Genomic DNA, 18,396 nt, shown 5'->3' with positions numbered 1-18,396 from the left:
TACACACAACACCCGTTCTGCCCCCCTCATTCTGTTAAATGCTCCTAGGGCATACTCCTCCCTGGGGCTGTTCTTCCTTCCAGTTTGCGGCCGCTGACAGCTGGAACCAACTTCAAAAATCCCTACAGTTACAATCCTTTACCATAGACTCTTCAAACAGGCCCTAACAAAATGTGTAGCTGCTTCAGTCTAAGCTCACCGTGATCTACATCTATCTACTGCTATGCTGTATGTTACTGATGTTTGTCTAACTTATGTTGCTATGTTGAATATGTTATTGTTGTCTATGTGTGATTTTACTGGTTATATTTCATTGTTGTCTTGTTCTCTCCCTCTCCCCTTTCCCCCCAGGAGGTCATTCACCTCCTACCAGGCCATTGCTTAAATAAGACATTGTTTCTTAGCAATTTTTGCCTGTTTAAATAAAGGTTGGTGATGATAGCCTACTTCCCCTTAGATTGCACACCATGCAGCCTATAATGTACACAATAAAAATAGACAATGACGCTTGCACTGGAGCAGAAATACTTTTAAAGTCGTTAACGCCATCTTGTGGTGAATCAGTATCAGTACAGATAGCCCAATCATATTTAGAAGAGGTAGGCCTATAGCTTTAAAATGCAAATAAAAGGTGTAGCCTATTTTTTATTAATTTATTTTTTACTTTTCTCTCGTTTACTTATTAGCAGGGATTAGATATTTAGCTATTTTTCTTCTAGGCCTATATGTCTGTTATGAAAAAAAAGTAGCCTAGAAAAAAAGATGGCATTGTGTAAAATATAGGCCAACAAGATGCTACAAAAAGAATAAAGAAATAGCCTAGTGTTGCTTGAAAAGTCAAATCACTTTTTTACGTGACCATTTCCTGCTCTGCTTCTTCAGGAACTGTTTCAAATTGAGAACAGGCACATAGGTCTACAGGAACTACAAACATTTCAGCTTCAAATTAAAAGCATAATAGTCACACAGAAAAAGCTAATATATTGGCTACTATGGCGCAAACAGCAACACAAAGTACCTAAAACAATTATTTGATAAGCAGAGTAGGCCCAGATGACGAATAGTATTAGCCTATTGTCAAATTAAGGGAATATAAAAGCTAAATTTAAATGTATAAACGGAAGTCAATGTTGCAGTTAGACAGAAGGCTGATCGCCATCGGCCGACGCCTACTAGCTCGGTAGCTTGGTAAGATAATCATTTTTTACATAATAATTGAATGAATTGTTCAACCATTTAGACAGGTTATCTGTGTCTTCCGTCAACGTTTTCTTATTTTAAAATGGTGTCTTCTTAACGAACGGTAGAAACATTTCGCTTTAAATTTCCTGTAAACCCGTCCGTGAATGAGGCTCGAAGGAAGTTTATTATTATTTTAGTACATCGTTAATAGAACTAAGGCCCATACGCTCCGGATTTTTTGTTTTGTAAATATAAACCTAGGCCCAAAGCATATGATTTATGGTTGTGAGATTATAGGCTATTCGTAGTAATAAATCCGATGCTGTTACTGTAAATTTGACGTTACAGGTCACCAAACTTTTTCCAACCCACAATGCGCCTGCTGTGGCCAGATGTCTATGATTAAAACAATTGGTGTACTCCGGCTTGTACTTTTTCCACTGCTGCTGGCTTGTTGTTAGGTGGTTTTGTTTGTTATAGAAGTATTATGACGTGATCTATTCAGGCCTATAGGCTAGCTTATCATTGGGCCTACCTGAAAGAAAATAAATAGGCTAAGACATTGAAAAAATACACATACAAGAAGCTTGTAAGCGGAGACGGATATAGGCCTGCTACATTTAGAGCCTTGATACACATAGGCCTACATCATTTAAAAATCACTCCTTAATTGCTCTACCTGGAAGTGCACATACAAATACCTTGGCCTATTATGTTAATTTCATGTTGTCCAATATAGGCTATGCTATTTGATGTTATTCAATTTGCTTATCTTTTCTACATGTTATATTAAACGTTAAGGTGCCCATATCTACCACATACATTCATTGTAAACATTACAATCCACAGTGTATGTTGATTCCAAGTTCTGTGTATCCCTATACTGCACAAATACATGCTGAATCAATCTTAGCCAAGTCAAACAGACACAGCCAAGCAGCCCATGGCCTGGGTCCATCCTTCAATGAGAAACCAATTGTGTTCTGTCACTGCAAAATTTGGGTGCAAAAAAGTTATACCTTCTGGAGTTAGACAATGCCACAGTGTTACTGCTCTGACCTTCACCATCACTCATGGAATACATGTGAATCTTTCAGTCCACTTGTTCAGTTGATGTGTTTCTGAGCATTACTCCGTAAGAGAAATGTAACATGGTGTAAATCCCCACATTTACAAAAGTGATATTGGCGAGGAATAATTAGGCAAACTCTAAATTTAGCTGCATCTAATGATTATTATGACTATTGATTAATCTGCAGATTACTTTCTAGATTGATTGACTGATTTTATAATCTATAAACTGTAAGTGAAATAAGTCTATTATTATAACTTCCAAAAGTTCAAGGTGACTTCGGATTTCTTTTGTTTTGTTTGACCAACAGTTCAAAGCTATCTTCTTCATTGTAGTCAATTGTGATAAAGCATTAGGAAATAGGGGAAGTTTTTAGAAGAGACACTGAGAGGGGCGACTGAATATTGGGAGAAGAACTCAGAAGCATAATGGATTTCGTGAATGCTCCGGACATGTTAGGTCGCCCTTGTGTGGGCCATTTTTCTTCCAAGCAGCCGGCTTTTGCCTTAAGGATTGCTTGGCTGTGTGAGTTCTGAGGCCAACTTCAGGTTGAGTCCCCTTTCACTGTCCTTACTAAAGGCTTTGGAATTTCATTAATCTGTGTGGGTGTAGAGCAGGAGTCCGCTCAATATAGCAACTCACTGTATACTATGTGAAATCAGCTCAGGATCTAGCTGCAAAACTAGATGACAATAAATTGTAACACTATCTATTAAGTTTTTATTAGGTATACCTGTACTTCTCATGTACTCCAATACAACATCCTATAATAACTCTTCCCCTCTCTGCTTGGGGAGGTTTGTGTTCAATTACTTGTTGATAAACAATTTTCAGTATTCAAAATAGGAACAGAGGATGTTGTATCAATCAATCATTCAATCAATAACCTTTATTTTCACTAGAAAGACACCGAGGTTTCCCTCATTTACAGTGACGACGAGCAGTATGCTTTACAGATTGGAAACCCTCCTGAAGCATGTAGTGGTTTGTGATATTGACTTTTTTATAGATCAAAACTAGAGCATGTTCTAATGTTTATTTACGTGATTGATTTCTCGACCCAGTTAATCAACTGATCGTTTAGCCTTTTACTTTTAGAAAGCTCATACTCACTTACTTGCTCCAAATTCTCTGTGGAAAATATTTTCCTTAAGATTAAATACTTGCATCTTTACAGGCAGAAGTGTTTTTCTTGTTGTTAGTTTTACTGGCATGGCATAATATGGTGGACAGAGTGTGTGTGGGCGTGTGACATTACATGTATGTTAAGCTGGCCACATGCTCATTTGGTTGGTTATCAGAGAACAGGAAAGGTCATGAAACTCTTTATATTTCATTTAGTGTTGTTGTGGGTGTGTGGTGAAGGACAGATGCTAATCCCAAATAACATCATGGACAGAGCATTGTCACTGTTATGGCGTATTTCATGATTTTAAAGGTGGAGTCAGTGATTCTGAAGAACGCTTGTTTTCAAAATAACTATTTTCTTAAGATCAGTGAATATCTCCTCAATATCCGCTACCTGTCCATACTGTGTGTGCACTGTGCACTGTAAAACAATCTGTTATAAATGCAAAGCCTATAGGCTCTGCAATCGGGTATTTAAACAATATGTAAACAAAAGGGCCCCGCCATAGCAAAATGCCCATTTACAGAGCCTAGGCTGCATTAACACTGGATTTTTCTCAGCGCACACACAGTAAAGACAGGTTGAGATATTTCTACAACAAACATTCTCCAAAATTGCGTACTCTCGACCATTTAACATCTTTAAACATTCCATTTAACCTTGATGCTGTGCTGTAATGGTCCCATCCGTTTATCAGTTTTTTTCTCAGAGTAAAACCTGAGCATGTCTTGGTGGGCGGTGGCCACAGAGAGCCGGTGTTGTTTATGCGTGTTGGCACAGTCCATAGTTCATAGTCTTCAGTCATCAAAAGCATAGCCAAACACGTTCGCTATCCTTTCATCTAGTCGGAGGGAAGAGCGAGTATAGCCTGCCCCGTTGGAGGGAGGGGGGAATATGGGGAAGAGGAGATGCATTTCCAATAAGTCATCGTCAGCCAGCTCCTCCCCCCTGACTGGCCCAGTGCCAGCATCAAGCGAAGCAGCAGAGAGCTTTGAGCCCACAGAGAATCAGAGCATGACAGACCAGGCACACACAACGCTGCAACCCAAACTCTCACCAATGTAGATGTTCAGCAGTGGTTACTTATTACGCGGGAGAGATACAGCAGTTCAGACTGGCATCTGTGGGTATGTCTCCTCGCCCCAGCTTGGTCTCACTCTCACACACACACACACACACACACACACACACACACACACAGTTGCTTTTGTGGTTGTGTTGTTTACTGCTGTGGGTTTTTCTCTATTTCCTTTCCACGTAAATTCATTGGGTGTGGTGTTGCGCCTCGCGTTCAGAGCACCGGTGCAACGTCTCAAGGAGGAAGTGACAGTTGAATTGCTTTGTTCGAGATAGTTCTTGATAGTCTTTGCAGTGCATGCAGTCGGCACACAAGGTAATGACGCCACTAAACTTAAAACAGCTTTCATTTGAGTTTTCATGCCAGTTTTTCACGAGTATGACTTTCTGTATTAGTGCTGTGTTTGTGCTGTAGTCTATTGGTATTGTCCAGAGCAAGAATATGCAAAACATTACTCGCGTATTATTTGTTGCCATTGTTTCAGTAAAGCTGGGACGATCCTGTTATGATCGCTATTAAAAATATCTATATGTCTAAGTGCAGAAAGAGTCAGATGTTGGTTCACAGGGAGAAGCTTCAGCTTAGTGCAATACACACGCTGAGGACTGGGACGACAGTTGCAGCATGTTGCATCAGTTCTGTGCCCTTTAAGCCGCATTTAATGCATAAACCCATGAGAGGAGATGAAAGGAGTGTGTCTGGATCTGATGATTTTACAGTCATGCATGTTTTGACCATTATAACCTCCCAAGGCAACGGCAGTCATCACGCAAATCTTTATTGGAAATTCAGCCCGGGCTGTGCCTTAACACGCTGTAGTGTAGCCTACTTCCTCTGAGTGCTCGCATGAAAGACGCAGTTGCAACTGTCAAAACAAGGCCAGGGTTTGAGTTTCCTGTCTCATCTGCCCACCAACGCAAAGCTTTCAAAGTTTCACTTGGTTCCCGAACAAAGCAATCATCACAACCCTGATCTTACTCGACGCTGACAGAAATGTTCAACCTTTAAACGAGATATAAAGAAGCAGATTTATATAATACTGTAGCCCACTTAACCACAATACAAAGCCTGTTATTGTTGATTTGAAGAAGTTTGTGCATTTTTCTGTTGACAGAAGAGTAAACATCTCATCTTAAGTTGATTCAAGTTTATGAGCTCTTCTGCTTTGCCTGATTACAACCGGTGACCCTGGAAATAAAAGACTTAACTGTTTAGGACTGGTGTTTATTTGGTTATTAGCAAACAAATAAGTCAAAGTTAATAAAAGCTTTAACTTGAACTAACACATAGTTTGGTGGTGCCTATCCAGTTTTCCCCTTTAAAGCACCATCACTCTCACATTAGCAGATAGTAAAAATCCTTTGTCACATTATGAGGAAACAGTATATAAAGGTCAGTCAATCGCGCGATGATAGGCAGGAGGAACTGCATGATTTACAGACATGACGCGGTAACAAGGTGTTGGATTGCAGTTGTTCAACATGTTCAACAAAGTCAGTTTTTAATGTAAGAATCAATTAAAAGGGCAGTTTGTCGAGGAGATAAATGTATCGCCATTGCATTTCAGTCTGTGTAAAATTTCAACAAAATTCTTTTAGAAAAAAAACATGGTTAAAGAAAACAATCGTCGGATTAATTGCAGCCACATTAGCTGCAGCCCTATTATAAACTTAATTTAAAGGCGCTCCAAGGAACTTTCAGTTTTTGTTAATTCTTGCAGCCACAAGAGTAGTGTTTTTTACTAGCTGGAGTTCCTGGGTTATCGTATCGATGCCAAAGGCATTAAGAAAAAGGATATAAAAATAGCATTCTCTGCACTGATGGTCTTGTTTGTTGTTTTATGTCATTTATGATCATCATAGGAAAAATTAGACTGTTTCAGATATACAGAAAAGTTCCTCGTAGCACCTTTAACCGTTTTGCTTGTGGTTTCCTCTGTCTCTAGATCCAACAGATGAAATGGCGGTGAGGCAAAGGATCTTTAACTCCACTTCGCCGTTCTCCGGGTCGTCCCAAGCCGAGCTGAAGGGCTCGTACCCGTCCTGCCCGGCCGCCGACCAGGAGACGGAGGAGGAGGAAGATGAGGGGAAGGACAGCAAAGTGGCCTACATAGCCCAGTGTTTCAGCCCTTCAGTCAAGAAACTCATGACACATGGCACTGCAGAGCAAGTGGGAGAAATGCCATTGAAGACCTCGACAGTCATCGCCCAAGCTACATGTAATTATACCTTTTTGATAGTTTTTGTATAATGAATCAAATAACTTTGCATGGATGGACAGAGAGTTGACCATGACCACTGTTATCTTCTCTCTTCCTCAGGTGAAGCCAACACAGAGTTCAGTCCATCCGGTTATGAACTTTCCGAACGTTCCTTTGTTGCCTCCCCCAACTGTTTCGACAGCAGGTATGACATTACCATGACATTTCACACTTCATACGCAAGGCATGTCTGAATTATTTTAATGTCTGGAATTGACCTTGTTGTCATGCTTCTGCTTCAGTTCTCCCTCGGAGCACAACAATGTGGCGTGCCCCATCACAGCCTCCGTCCAGGAGCCGAGCAGCCTGTCAGCACAGCTCACGCCCAAAAAGAAATCCAGGAAGAGACAGAAACGCAGGGGCAAGAAGAAAGTGGAGAAGAGGAAGGAGAAGCAGCAGCGACACAGACACCGAGTGCCTTCAGGAGTCCCAGAACAGGAGAGTGGACGTCCTCTGGTCCGGATCCTGGTAAGCACTTTGGGTTGATCGTCTCACATCTCATTGACTTACATATGAAAAGCTACCGAAAGCTGCTATTAAGAAAGAGGCTGGAACATTTGTATACTCTTTGTGTTTCTTGAAAGAACTTGCAGTGTTTTCCTTGTGAATCATCGTCAAGGATAACATTTGCCACATTCTTTGGCAGTCGGAGGCTCCATTTCTAGACATTCCTGTGCAAACATTAGCTGTGTTGTGTGGAAGTGAATCACCGAAATCACACAAAGGTGCCTCTCATGGCCTTGAACGTTCGGCCCCCCCGGCAAACTCATCTTAGAAAGTAAACATCGCCTATAGTCTGAAAAAAAACAAACGTGCTGTCTTTATCTCCCGTAGGAGGAGTCGTCTCTCGGAGGGAGAAGCGACATCAGCACTTCTTCTTGCTGTAGCAGCGTTGAGAGCTCGGGGGAGCAGGACAGAGGACCCTCCGTCTACAGCCAACAGATCTACAACACAGGCTCCAGCTGCTCCCCGCTCAACTGGAGGGAGCAGGTCTGCGGCCCCCTCTTCAGTCTGCGGTCCTACGGGCAGGACAGTGACTCTGACTCCCTGAGCAGTCTGGGAGACACTTCCCTAGCCCTCGCCGGCCTCAGGGGCAGCGTCAGTCAGGGGGACCCGTGCTACGCCGGGCCCTTCTTCAAAGACGTGGAGAGGGACGCAAGAGAAGAGGAAGATGAGCTGTCGCAAGATGACTCCATCCGCAATGAGGGAATCATCTTTTACAATGAAGTACGTTTTTGCTACCAGTGTTTCCCACAGGTAGAGTGTGATGGTGCAGGGTTGTGATGGGCAGGTTCAGTAATAAGCTAGTTCCCTTGAAAGATAACTATAACGTTAACACATTAAACACACAACAAAGCATTCTTTTTTGAGGCATCCAATACAGAAAACTGCTACCAACACCAACCTGTTTCTCTCTTATTCTATCAGAAAATCCAGCCTGTTGACTCTGAATACAAAGAAGGGAGGGAATATGTCCTCACTGAGTTTCTCAAGGAAGGCTCCTATGGTGAAGTACACAGTGCTGAAGATGTCAACACAGGCTTCCAGTTTGCTATCAAAAAGGTAACACAGTGCATATCGGGCTCTTTCTTGTTGTTTTTTCCCCACTTTGTATGTTTTGAGTGCTCACTCTTTTGTTCCATCCTTCTTCTCACAGATCGCCCTGAAGAGGTTCAGCAGTGAGGAGGTGGGTGCGTGGAGTGCCCTCAGATCTCCTCGTGTGGTGGAACTCTTTGGAGCGGTCAGAGAGGGGCCGAATGTCGTCCTTTTCATGGACCACAAATCAGGTAAACAAGCCTTTCTTCAACACTGCACATTCTACCTGTACTCACCGATTGCTGTTGAGATTGAGGTTTGGAAGGTTGGAAATGGTCGAGTGAGATGTGATGAATAAAGTGCAAATGACAGAAATACAGATGTGATCAGGGTGGAAGTGGGTGGTTCTGGGATGCCAGAAATGACTGTTGAGCTTCCTTGAAGTGTTTTGGTCCAGATTACTTTGAACGTCTATGATGGGAGATTAACAACACAATGACACATATCACACTCTTCCTTTGTCATCAAATTCCTATTGCTATAAACTAAGGAACAGTTGCATAGGAGACTGTGTATTGGTAAATATTAACAAGATATGGTATTCATCCGGGTCTGACTGTATCTGTTATTGTATTGTTATTGCAGGCTCCCTGGGCCAGCTGATAGCGGACTGTGGCCGGCTGCCAGAAGACCTAAGTCTTCACTACCACTCGCAAGTCTTAACAGCGCTGGAGTACTTAGGGAAGAAGAAAGTAGTGCATCTAGACATTAAAGGTATGTTATTTAAAAGGCTGTTTTGCCACTTTCATCTCACATATTTACAACAGTTAAAGAAAAGTTCCAGTCTGGTCTCATCCGCGTTGTACTAACACGTCAATCGCTCAAGTCATCGTTAGTTTATTCAAGACAATTATCTTTGGAGCTTATCAATTTAACAAGTACGTGAGTTATTGTCACTATTTTATATTAACTTATTTGCTTTATGGTGCAAGGGAAAAGTGGTTTTGTGAAATTCAACAAAAGCAACCAAAAGAAAGCGCCCAAATGTGTGGGTGAAATTAAATATTTAATTTAAGTCTTCAATTTAATAAATCCTCAGCTTAATAATAAATAGTACCATTTGTGCTCTTTCATATTGACAATTGTTGATCTTGTAAATGTTGTTTTCAGACAGTCCGCCTCCTTCTCCAGAGTAATGAGTTATCTATAATATGAATGCAAATGATAAGACTAAAAAAGTGATTACATCAAAACACCATATATTGGCATTGGCCCATAAACACTTTCAAGATGAATTGTAACAGCGTTTATTGTACAGTTCAAAGTAGCACAGTAATAACAGTAAAACTAAATGTGTCAGCTTGACTTTTACTTTGTTGTTGTGGTGGTACCTAGTGGAAAACAAAAATATACAGAGTAGAGTAAGTCAGATTTTTCTAATTAGTTCTCGTCGGAGGATTTAGCGTCTTTGTGCAGCTGTTGCGTGGAACACAAGTGTCATAGATACAAGTCGAGGTTTGATCCTCAGCACCTGTGTTAGGAAACCAGACTACCACAGCGAAGGCGACGGGCTGGGAATTTCCCACAGTGTGACTCACCGCTGCTCTTTAGAAATGGCGCATGTGCACAGAATCAGGAGAGCCAGAAAGAAAGGGAGAACGAAACAGAGAATGGTGGGGGGAGGGGGGAGATGGGTCGAGGAGCAGGAAGTAGCTAGTGAGAGACAAGAGAGAGAATACGTGCAAAAACAGAAAGAAGGAAGAATATGAAGTAAAAAGAAGAACAAAAAAAGGAGGAAAAGAGAAAAACAGATAGGGAACTAAGTTAGAGGAAGATCTAAAAACAAACTTAAAGCTATAGAGGACAGACAAACAGCATGATTGGGCTGTTGCAGCTCAGGCGCCACCTGGTGTCGGTAATGGTGTCTGTAAATCTCTTTATCTGCTGACTGTTTGTTAGCAGGCTCCAACATCATCCCATGTTAAAGGTGGGGTCAGCAACTCTGGAGAATGCTTGTTAAAATAATTGTTTGTCAAAATCAGTGGACATCTCCTCAAGATCCACTACCTGTCCATCCAGAGTTAATTCACAGTCTAGGCTCTGTAAATGGGCATGTTGCTAGCTACGGTGGGCCCCTTTTAGTTTATATAACCTTTGTTTACATTTACTGTCATCCAAGAAGCTACAAAGCTCAAGCAGTGGATAATTGACCCTTCTGGTTTCCCGCAGCTGACAACGTGTTGCTGTCGGAGGACGGTAGAGACACCTTCCTGTGTGACTTTGGACATGCAGAGAGACTTGACAGTCAGGGACAGAGCCTCAGTGGGTCCAAAGGTAAGCACTAGCGTGTAACATAAGTGATTCAGTTAAGAAGATATGTCATTTATCCCCTTCCTGGTCTTAATTCAATGTTTTCCCAATGTAATCCAATGCAGATCTTAAGGGCACAGAGACCCACATGGCCCCTGAAATCGTTAAAGGGGAACCCCGCGGCGCCAAAGCAGATGTGTGGAGCAGCTGCTGCATGTTACTGCACATGCTCAACGGGTGTCAACCCTGGACACGATACTACACCTGTAGACTTTACCTGAAGGTATAACTTGACACAGCAGCGACACACAAACACTACACCTTTGCCGTTAAATGGCAGACGTTCAGCCCTTTGAGCCAGTCGCTTGTTGTGATGGTTACAGATCGCTAACGAGCCTCCGCCTCTGAGAGAGATCCCTCCTGACTGCAGCGCCCTCACCGCTGACCTTCTCAAGGCAGGACTTCAGAAGGACCCATCCAAGAGAGCATCTGCATCTAGCCTGAAAGAAAAAACTGCTAGAGCCCTGAAAGAAGGTAACTAATTAAACCTGCACTGCACTGCCTTTTTGTTGTTGTTGCAGTGTTAAGCGATGCATCCAGGGGCATAGTTTGTTTTCAGAAATTCAAGACCTAATAACATTATGATGAATATTTTCTGTACTGTCTTGTCTTAGACTGATTGTCGATTCCAGCATCTATGTAGGATAGACTATTTCACTGAGAAAATTGTTGGCTGCACCTTTTCCTCCCTGAGTAGTGCCTACAGGTATTCATTTGATGTAAAGACAGTCTTCAAAACCTTCACTAATATGATAGAGCAGCCTTAGTGTTACAACTGAGGGCTTTTTTATTTATTTTTACTTAGACTATAAAAGAAAAGTACACTGTGCCATCATCCACAGTTTGTAAAGACATGTATTGTGTTTGTGTAATTGCAGTGGGTGGACTGACCAGTCCAGTGAAGGGGCCATACACAGAGCCCTTGTATATTGCAGACACACCTCCTGGCTCGCTGCAGTTCATCAATGGCAGCCTTGACTCGGAGGATGAGGAAGAACGTCAGGAGTCCATTGAGAAAGTGATCCTAGCAGGGAGGAAGACGAAGGAGCTGGACGATGACTATGACGCTGATTCTAATTGGTCAAAGCGAGGCTCGACTTTCTCTCCACAACCGCTGATTTCTGAGCCAAGTCCCAAGAGGAGCGAAAAGGTCACCACTGTGCCTGAACTTGAGCTACGTAAACTGGAGCGAGGTGAGGCTTCTCAAAGTGTGTCTGCTTATTTTAGTTTTTATGTGTTTTTAAACGTTATGAATCCTACTCATTGTTTTTCCTGCTTTGCTTGCAGATTTCTACCTGAGCAGTCTGTCTCAGCTTCACCCCGCCGAGATGCAGGAGCAGCTCTTGTCTTGCCTCAGCACTGAGCCTTATTCCAATTGGGAACCATGGGACAAAAAGGTAACTAAAAAAAATCACAATAGAGTACATTTACATCGCATTGAATATGTGAGTTATCAATCACAGCGCCGAGTCATCACTTTGTCAACACACTTTTTGAATCCCGTAATATATCATATTTTTAAAGCCCTGTAGCGATAATTGCCAGCTTGATAACTTTATGGACTTGCGTTATTGCAGGACTCTGGCCGCTGGTCCCTGAGCCCAGGAGACGACTTCAGCTCCGGTGTCTTCTCCTACAACAGCCAGCCAGATGTGCAGGTTTTCAGTGTGGATTTGCTGATTCCCACACAGCTGCCACCACCCTGCTGCTCTGAAGGTGAGATATAAAACATTAACGTCTGTTCTTCTTTTAAATGATTTGAACCAAACTTCAACTTGTAACGCCCACGTGTATCTCTCTGCTGTGTGATTGGCCCTTAGGCGTGGACGTGGACATCAGAGACTTCGACGGGGAAAGCATTCGCATCAGGGAGAAGCGGCGGGTGAAGGTGGGTCACATCGCCACTGGAATCAGCGATCAGGTGAGGGCTAGCAGCAAGCCTTGCGCGCTCATGTGTTGGGACAGCTTTTCACGTTTTGTTGTTTCTTATAGAGCATGATTACCCTTGTTTTAATGCTTAATGCGTGTGTCTCCCTTTTCTAGATCTCTAAGAGGGTGTTCACCTTGGAAACCCAGCAGGGCCAGCAGGTTGCTCACGATAACGAGGTGCAGGATTCGGGTCTGGAGCTCTGCTGTGTTCCCGCTCCAGACTTCAGCTCTACCTGGAGGTGGAGGATCAGAGACGGAGTTCTTGAGACCAGATAAGAGCCCACTGGATGTCTCCTGCCACCGGCCGCAGTGTCATTTGAACTGTTGAATTGTCTCAATGTGCAACAATCATTAATTATATATAAAAAAAAATAACTCCACTAGAGTTGCCTTTTAAATTTTTTTTTAAAACAAACGTGTCTTTTATTAAGTGCTCATTATTCTGTCAAAGCGCTGAACTTTTTGGAACCACTGTGATGTTAAATGGTACATAGTTCTGTATCACGTGTTTACATTAAGTCAATAAACAGAATATGAACTATGAAGAGTGTCTGATATGTTATTGATATCACTAATTTACAATCCAGTCTGTAATTCCACACAGCAACTATGCACATTGCTGCTTTATTGTAGTAACTTTAAGTGTGATTTTTTTTGTCTCTTCACTAAATTATTTAAAGTTAGAACTAAATGCTGTTTGAACAAACTGGTGCTGGTGGCAGTGCCCAAACGATGTATATATTAGTCAGGTGGTCTGTCCAAACATCTCCATAAGTCCACAGCAAGACAACTATTAGTCTGATTGTTATTATATTTGGTAAAGAAAATCATAGTCCCAAGAGAATAATTTGTATTGATTCGATGACCCTCTCACCTTTCTTCAGTTACCTCCATGCGATAAAAAATCCCCTGGAACAAAAAAAGTATTTTTCAAAACACTGCCACAAATGCCTGGGTTTCCATGACCTTTGCAGTGGACAGTCATGAGCCATTGAGGTTGAATAGCTGTGGTTTTGGTGAACCTGTGATATTTCCTCATGCCCTGTTTTCTGCTTGTGCATGAGCATTATCAACACCTAACACAGAGATAACCAGGATATTTTCGATCCCCATAGTATGAAGCCTGTCTACTTGGAAGACTATAAATATGTTTGCCCCTGTGCTCCCTTGAGGTTAAACAAGCACATTTGCACTAACAAAATCTGTACAATCAAACTTCCATTTAACAATGTCATTTGAGTAAAAAATCATCACATCATTTGATATCCTATCCTTCAATTCGTCACTGAAGGCACATTTTAGATTTTTATCGCCCCACTACTAATGCAGTAAAACAAAACCAAGTCTGCAGCCATGCTAGCAGCACTGTGACGCTGTAGTTTTGCACTGAAGGCACTAAATGACGTGACATAACATTAGCATACTGACATGCACACAATAGTAATCCTTAAATGCTTACACTAGGTGTAGAGTTTACCAAGTATGCAGTGCAAATAATGAGCTTTAAAGCAAAGTCAATCATCTTCATGAGGAAGACATCATGACTGTGCACAAAATGTCCTTGTTTCAGCTCGCTTTATGTGTTTAACAACCAGAGGCACAGCAAGAGTTAAAAGATTTATTTCCATATTACAACATACAAAGTCACTGCAAAAAGATTTTCAGGGAGACTGGAAACTCATTTCAGCATTACAAATGTGATAGAAAAAAGGTGAAAATTGAGAATATCAAAGTGATTTTATAGTACAAAAGAAGAAAAAAAAACAAGGCACTGACCCAACAAGGAAAATGTATAAATGTATAAAAAGCCATTCGCTGTGTAGATAAGATTGCAGTTTGAAATGATTCCTCTTGAAAAATACAGTACTTTGAACATTTGTAAAGTGAGGTAATTATCTGTGAGCAATCCAGGGCTTTCTGTGTCTGCCACAGGACACATCAGTTCAACACATGTGACTCCATTTATAACACAGATGTTATGATAATAGTCAGGATTTGGAGTTGGAGCCACAGCAGCCACAATGCTGGTAACATATGATTACACGTTACAAAACGTAGCGATTGCATTTTCATTTCATGTGACTTTTAAGCCATGTGATGATTAATGTTGAATGTAAACATAACCTTGTACCAAAGTCCCCGCTGTGGCACTTTTTGTTAACTAAATTGAGGTTGAGCTGTGCATTCAAGGGGAGAAATGATTTGGAGTTGTAATTTATCTCCGTCTGAGTTACCTTCATGCTAGATCTAATAATTGTATAATGGGTTTTTTACTTTTTGACATGTTGTGACCTCCCCGCAGCACCTTTATTGCCAGCAGATCAATACAGAGTTACACCAGAGAAAACTCACAAATACATATGAAGATGGATTCTCTAGAATACAGACACCATTATGAGATGGATGGAGAGAGTGAGAAGGTCAGAAATGCCATCCGAGTGGAACAAAACATTTTTTAAATGAAAATAATGCAGAGAGGAAAACTAGGCCTCAACAATTTTCAGCCCATGTATCTTTTAGGTCAAAAAACATATTGCAGTGACTTTTTTCTTTCTTTATACTTGTACCAAGTAAAAAATAAATTACTTAAAATGCATTCCCTTTTCTAAGTCTGACAAACTCTCCACCCCCCTTCCATTTTGTGCACGTTATCATGCAAAGCTCACGTCCTCAGTGGCATAGTGATCATGGATACTACAGTGCATTCAGTCTTACTCCCAATTCCTTGGAAAATAAAGGGAGGCAGAAAAGTACGTGTCCAAAAAAAGGCTCTTCCTGTTCAGATTCATTCACGCCATAACCTTCTTCTGTACTCTTTCAGGTATTCCGTCGTGTTCTTGTCCCCTTTTCCTTTAGCTGTAGTTCTGCCCATCTTTCAGCCGTCTGCTCTTCGTGAAACCCCTCACAACTTGCGTATGACAAGTACAGTGGTAAGAACACCAGCCAAGAAAACCCCCAATGTCTGCCACGTGGGTGTGCCAAAGTGGGAACGAATACCCTCCTAAAAATAATTTTAAAATAAAAACATAGAAATTAGTCTACAAGCAATCAGGAGCAGAGGCTTGGTTACTAATAAACGATGAGTTTAAACTGGATATGCCAGCCAGCTCCTTACCCAGCCACCTTGATCCCTGATCCAGTTGATGACATGTTCCCGGAGGTAGTCCATGGTCCAGCTGATTATTGTTCTGATGATATCAGGAACGTGGGTCACGAGAGCCTAAGAAGATGTGAATGAGAGATGCTTCAGACTTAAAGTAGCTACGAGGAATTTTAAGTTTGGATAAAAGAGCTAGTTTTATTTCTCACAACAAAAGTGAATACGCCCATTAAGAGAGACTGCAGATGGGTCCTGATGAGGTTATGCATTTATATGTGACTTTGTAAGATTTATAATGGTAATATGAAGACAGTGAAACAGATAAAACTTGCATTTAGTAACATTTGGGAAACATAAGCTGTTCCAGTCTGCCTGCCGTAAATCGTTCCCGGGAAAAATCGGACCAGCAGTGCAAATGCATTTATAATAACTATATATATAAATAGCTTTGTTTTCACTTATGGTCTAGTGTGCTGTTCCAGTTAAATTATGAGCATCAGAGGAAAAATTTGATAGTTTAATTAACATTGAAAAGTACCTCGTAGGAGGTTTAAGGTCTCTGTCATTTCATTATAACTCAATAATACAGATCTGTGTTACTTTTATTCATTTTTTTTATGATGAGCCGAGCTTCTGAACTAACCTTGATGACGAGTCGACAGGCAAAGTAGAAGAGCGCAACCACCCTCCCCCAGTTGAATTTTCCATCTGAAAAAATCTCAACGGCAACTTTCAGGAACATGTCCTTTGTGGGACTAATTGAGGAGTTGTTTATCAACCTGGGGGAAACAACATTCAGCAGTTAGAGACAAGCTAATTATACCATTAGAAAAAGTACAACCTTGTATTTCATAAATTCTCCAGGCCTGATATTCTATGGACACACAGATAGGTAGCCCACCTTTGGAGCTCCATATGTCCATCCAGCTCATCCCCAATCTGCTGCAGGCACTGGGCCAGCTTCTTTTGGTTTGGGTCACACAGATCTCCTCCACCCAGCTGATCCCTGGTAACAACAGTATTGTCTCCATGCCGCCGGACCCGCTCAAAGATGAAACTACACAGGGAGACATGGACAGCTGGTAAGAAGCAACATCTGACTATTTCCCAAGTTCAATAATGAGAAGACAAATGGTGTCGTGTATACTCACTCTTTTAACAAAACAGCTCCTACTTCCAGTATCTGATCTCTACCATTGCCTGAAAGACAAAGGTCAGTGTCATATCAACCAAATGCTGATACAGATACTGTTTTAACAACCACTTCTCATATAAGCAATAAATTGGTGAAAGACTGTGCTCGTATGACTGTAATGTGTATGTTTACTTTCACTTCATTCTGAACTAGATGGAACCTTTAATTCTGGGATATGGTGCTTCTGTAAAGTAACAGATGACTGAAGCTTTTCTTAGGATCCGGTATCTTATACAGTGACGGATGAAAAATGATTTGAGAGTTTTCAATTTACTAACTCTATATATTAAACTTTAATAGTAATATTTTACCGTTTGTACATTTATAAGTGACGTAAACTGTTCAAAGGAATTTAGAAAATTCAAAATTTTAATTTACCACTTTCGATTAATATATTTCAATATTTTCTTTAGATTATTTAGATCTTGTGAGCAGCCACTTATCTACAGGCATGCTACATGATTGTAAACAAATAAAAGTGAAAATTAATATAGACAACAAGCAAACGGCAGGCAGACAGGTAATTTCAGGGTCATGTGGGTGCTGCTGCTATGTCTGTGTTTCCAAACTCGTTTCAGAATAAGCCATCAGTAAAAAGCTTAATCTCACATTATCAGACCTGTAGGCCTACATCTTTTTCTTCTTGAGCTGCCCGGGGAGACAGGAATTAAAGGATCAAAGTATGTAATGCAATAATTTAAAAAAACAAAACAGTTGGAACTTAAGTTCACAGCAATTGAGCAGAAAGACCACACTTCGCAGTGACTTGACAAGGATCAGCCACACTTAAATAACGAATGACTAAACATCACCCTTATATGTTGATTATCTGTCCTGTACATGTATATTTACCCCTGAACTTTACTCGTTATATCCACAGTATCTGAGTTTAAAATTACCCAATGAAAGACACTCATTATGTAAAAAGGCAGAACAAATTCCGACAGTGAGTTAGTTGTTAGAAAAGTTAATTAGGCTTAATTCCATTGCCGAAGTTGGCCACTGTTGTGGCTAAATACTATTTATTGTTCATTTTGAACTTGGACATTTATCGAGGAATAACGATGTGCTATGTTTCGGTTTTGTTTAAACAAACTAGCTAACTTGCTGTTGTTCAGCTATCTTAGCAGCTAACCGGTAAGGTTAAAAGTGCTAAAATTAGCTAACGCACGGCTAACGTATAGGTTAGCTACAATGCTAACCTCAGTTCAACTTATGTTACTGGTGTCAAGCTAACGAGCTACAACCACAAAAACAAGACTTCGTTGTTAAAGTGTCAGTGTATCTGTGTGTACCACACTGTTTGCAACACTGTCACAGTCAATTTAATGTTATAATATCGCTGATGCTAACTGGTACCTTGATCGCCTCCTCCCGGGTGTGATGATGCCATCTTGTTGTTTGGCTCGCGCGAGCACTTCCGCAACTAACACGTGACGCTGTATTCGTGCTTTTGAGCCAGAGCATAGATCATGGACATAGATGAGCCAGAGCCGTTGAAAAGAGGCCGTTTGCAAATCTCGATCAGAATGTTTCGGATTTTGA

At 41.2% G+C, this 18,396-nt stretch overlaps 2 protein-coding genes across 4 annotated transcripts; one reads left to right on the top strand and one right to left on the bottom strand.

The window, feature by feature from the left end:
• Positions 1-1,141: 1,141 nt before the first annotated feature.
• On the top strand, positions 1,142-13,089 carry map3k14a (mitogen-activated protein kinase kinase kinase 14a). Of its 3 annotated transcripts, none has more exons than XM_080044677.1 (16): positions 1,142-1,188; positions 6,407-6,679; positions 6,782-6,866; positions 6,964-7,189; positions 7,556-7,948; positions 8,150-8,284; positions 8,379-8,508; positions 8,903-9,031; positions 10,487-10,591; positions 10,693-10,850; positions 10,951-11,101; positions 11,506-11,820; positions 11,915-12,024; positions 12,205-12,343; positions 12,448-12,548; positions 12,671-13,089. In XM_080044677.1, the coding sequence occupies exons 2-16, from the start codon at positions 6,421-6,423 to the stop codon at positions 12,830-12,832; spliced, it is 2,598 nt and encodes an 865-aa protein (XP_079900803.1). In that variant the 5' UTR covers positions 1,142-1,188; positions 6,407-6,420; the 3' UTR covers positions 12,833-13,089. The 3 variants fall into 3 exon arrangements, with proteins under 3 accessions (XP_079900803.1, XP_079900802.1, XP_079900804.1); XM_080044676.1 differs by lacking the exon at positions 1,142-1,188 and adding an exon at positions 4,411-4,510; XM_080044678.1 differs by lacking the exon at positions 1,142-1,188 and adding an exon at positions 4,760-4,776.
• A 1,071-nt stretch (positions 13,090-14,160) lies between these two features.
• On the bottom strand, positions 14,161-18,244 carry LOC307263011 (apoptosis regulator BAX-like; the record flags this gene model as incomplete). The annotated part of the gene is made up of 6 exons (XM_080044030.1): positions 14,161-15,557; positions 15,672-15,776; positions 16,300-16,435; positions 16,558-16,713; positions 16,808-16,856; positions 18,211-18,244. The coding sequence occupies 6 exons, from the start codon at positions 18,242-18,244 to the stop codon at positions 15,459-15,461; spliced, it is 579 nt and encodes a 192-aa protein (XP_079900156.1). The 3' UTR covers positions 14,161-15,458.
• Between the last annotated feature and the right edge of the window lie 152 nt (positions 18,245-18,396).

The sequence above is a fragment of the Ammodytes marinus genome (genome assembly GCF_949987685.1).
Source record: "Ammodytes marinus genome assembly, chromosome: 16".
Taxonomy (NCBI): Eukaryota; Metazoa; Chordata; class Actinopteri; order Uranoscopiformes; family Ammodytidae; genus Ammodytes; species Ammodytes marinus.
The sequence above is the reverse complement of the archived record's forward strand: the minus strand, read 5'-3'. Positions and strand labels throughout refer to the sequence as shown.

What these genes read in the sequence shown, in the direction of transcription:
- map3k14a (XM_080044677.1), top strand. Translation starts at nt 6,421, where the DNA reads ATGGCGGTGAGGCAAAGGATCTTTAACTCCACTTCGCCGTTCTCCGGG. An exon ending in GAGCCTCAGTGGGTCCAAAG is followed by an intron (nt 10,592 to 10,692) that starts GTAAGCACTAGC and finishes AATCCAATGCAG; the next exon opens with ATCTTAAGGGCACAGAGACC. An exon ending in ACCACCCTGCTGCTCTGAAG is followed by an intron (nt 12,344 to 12,447) that starts GTGAGATATAAA and finishes ATTGGCCCTTAG; the next exon opens with GCGTGGACGTGGACATCAGA.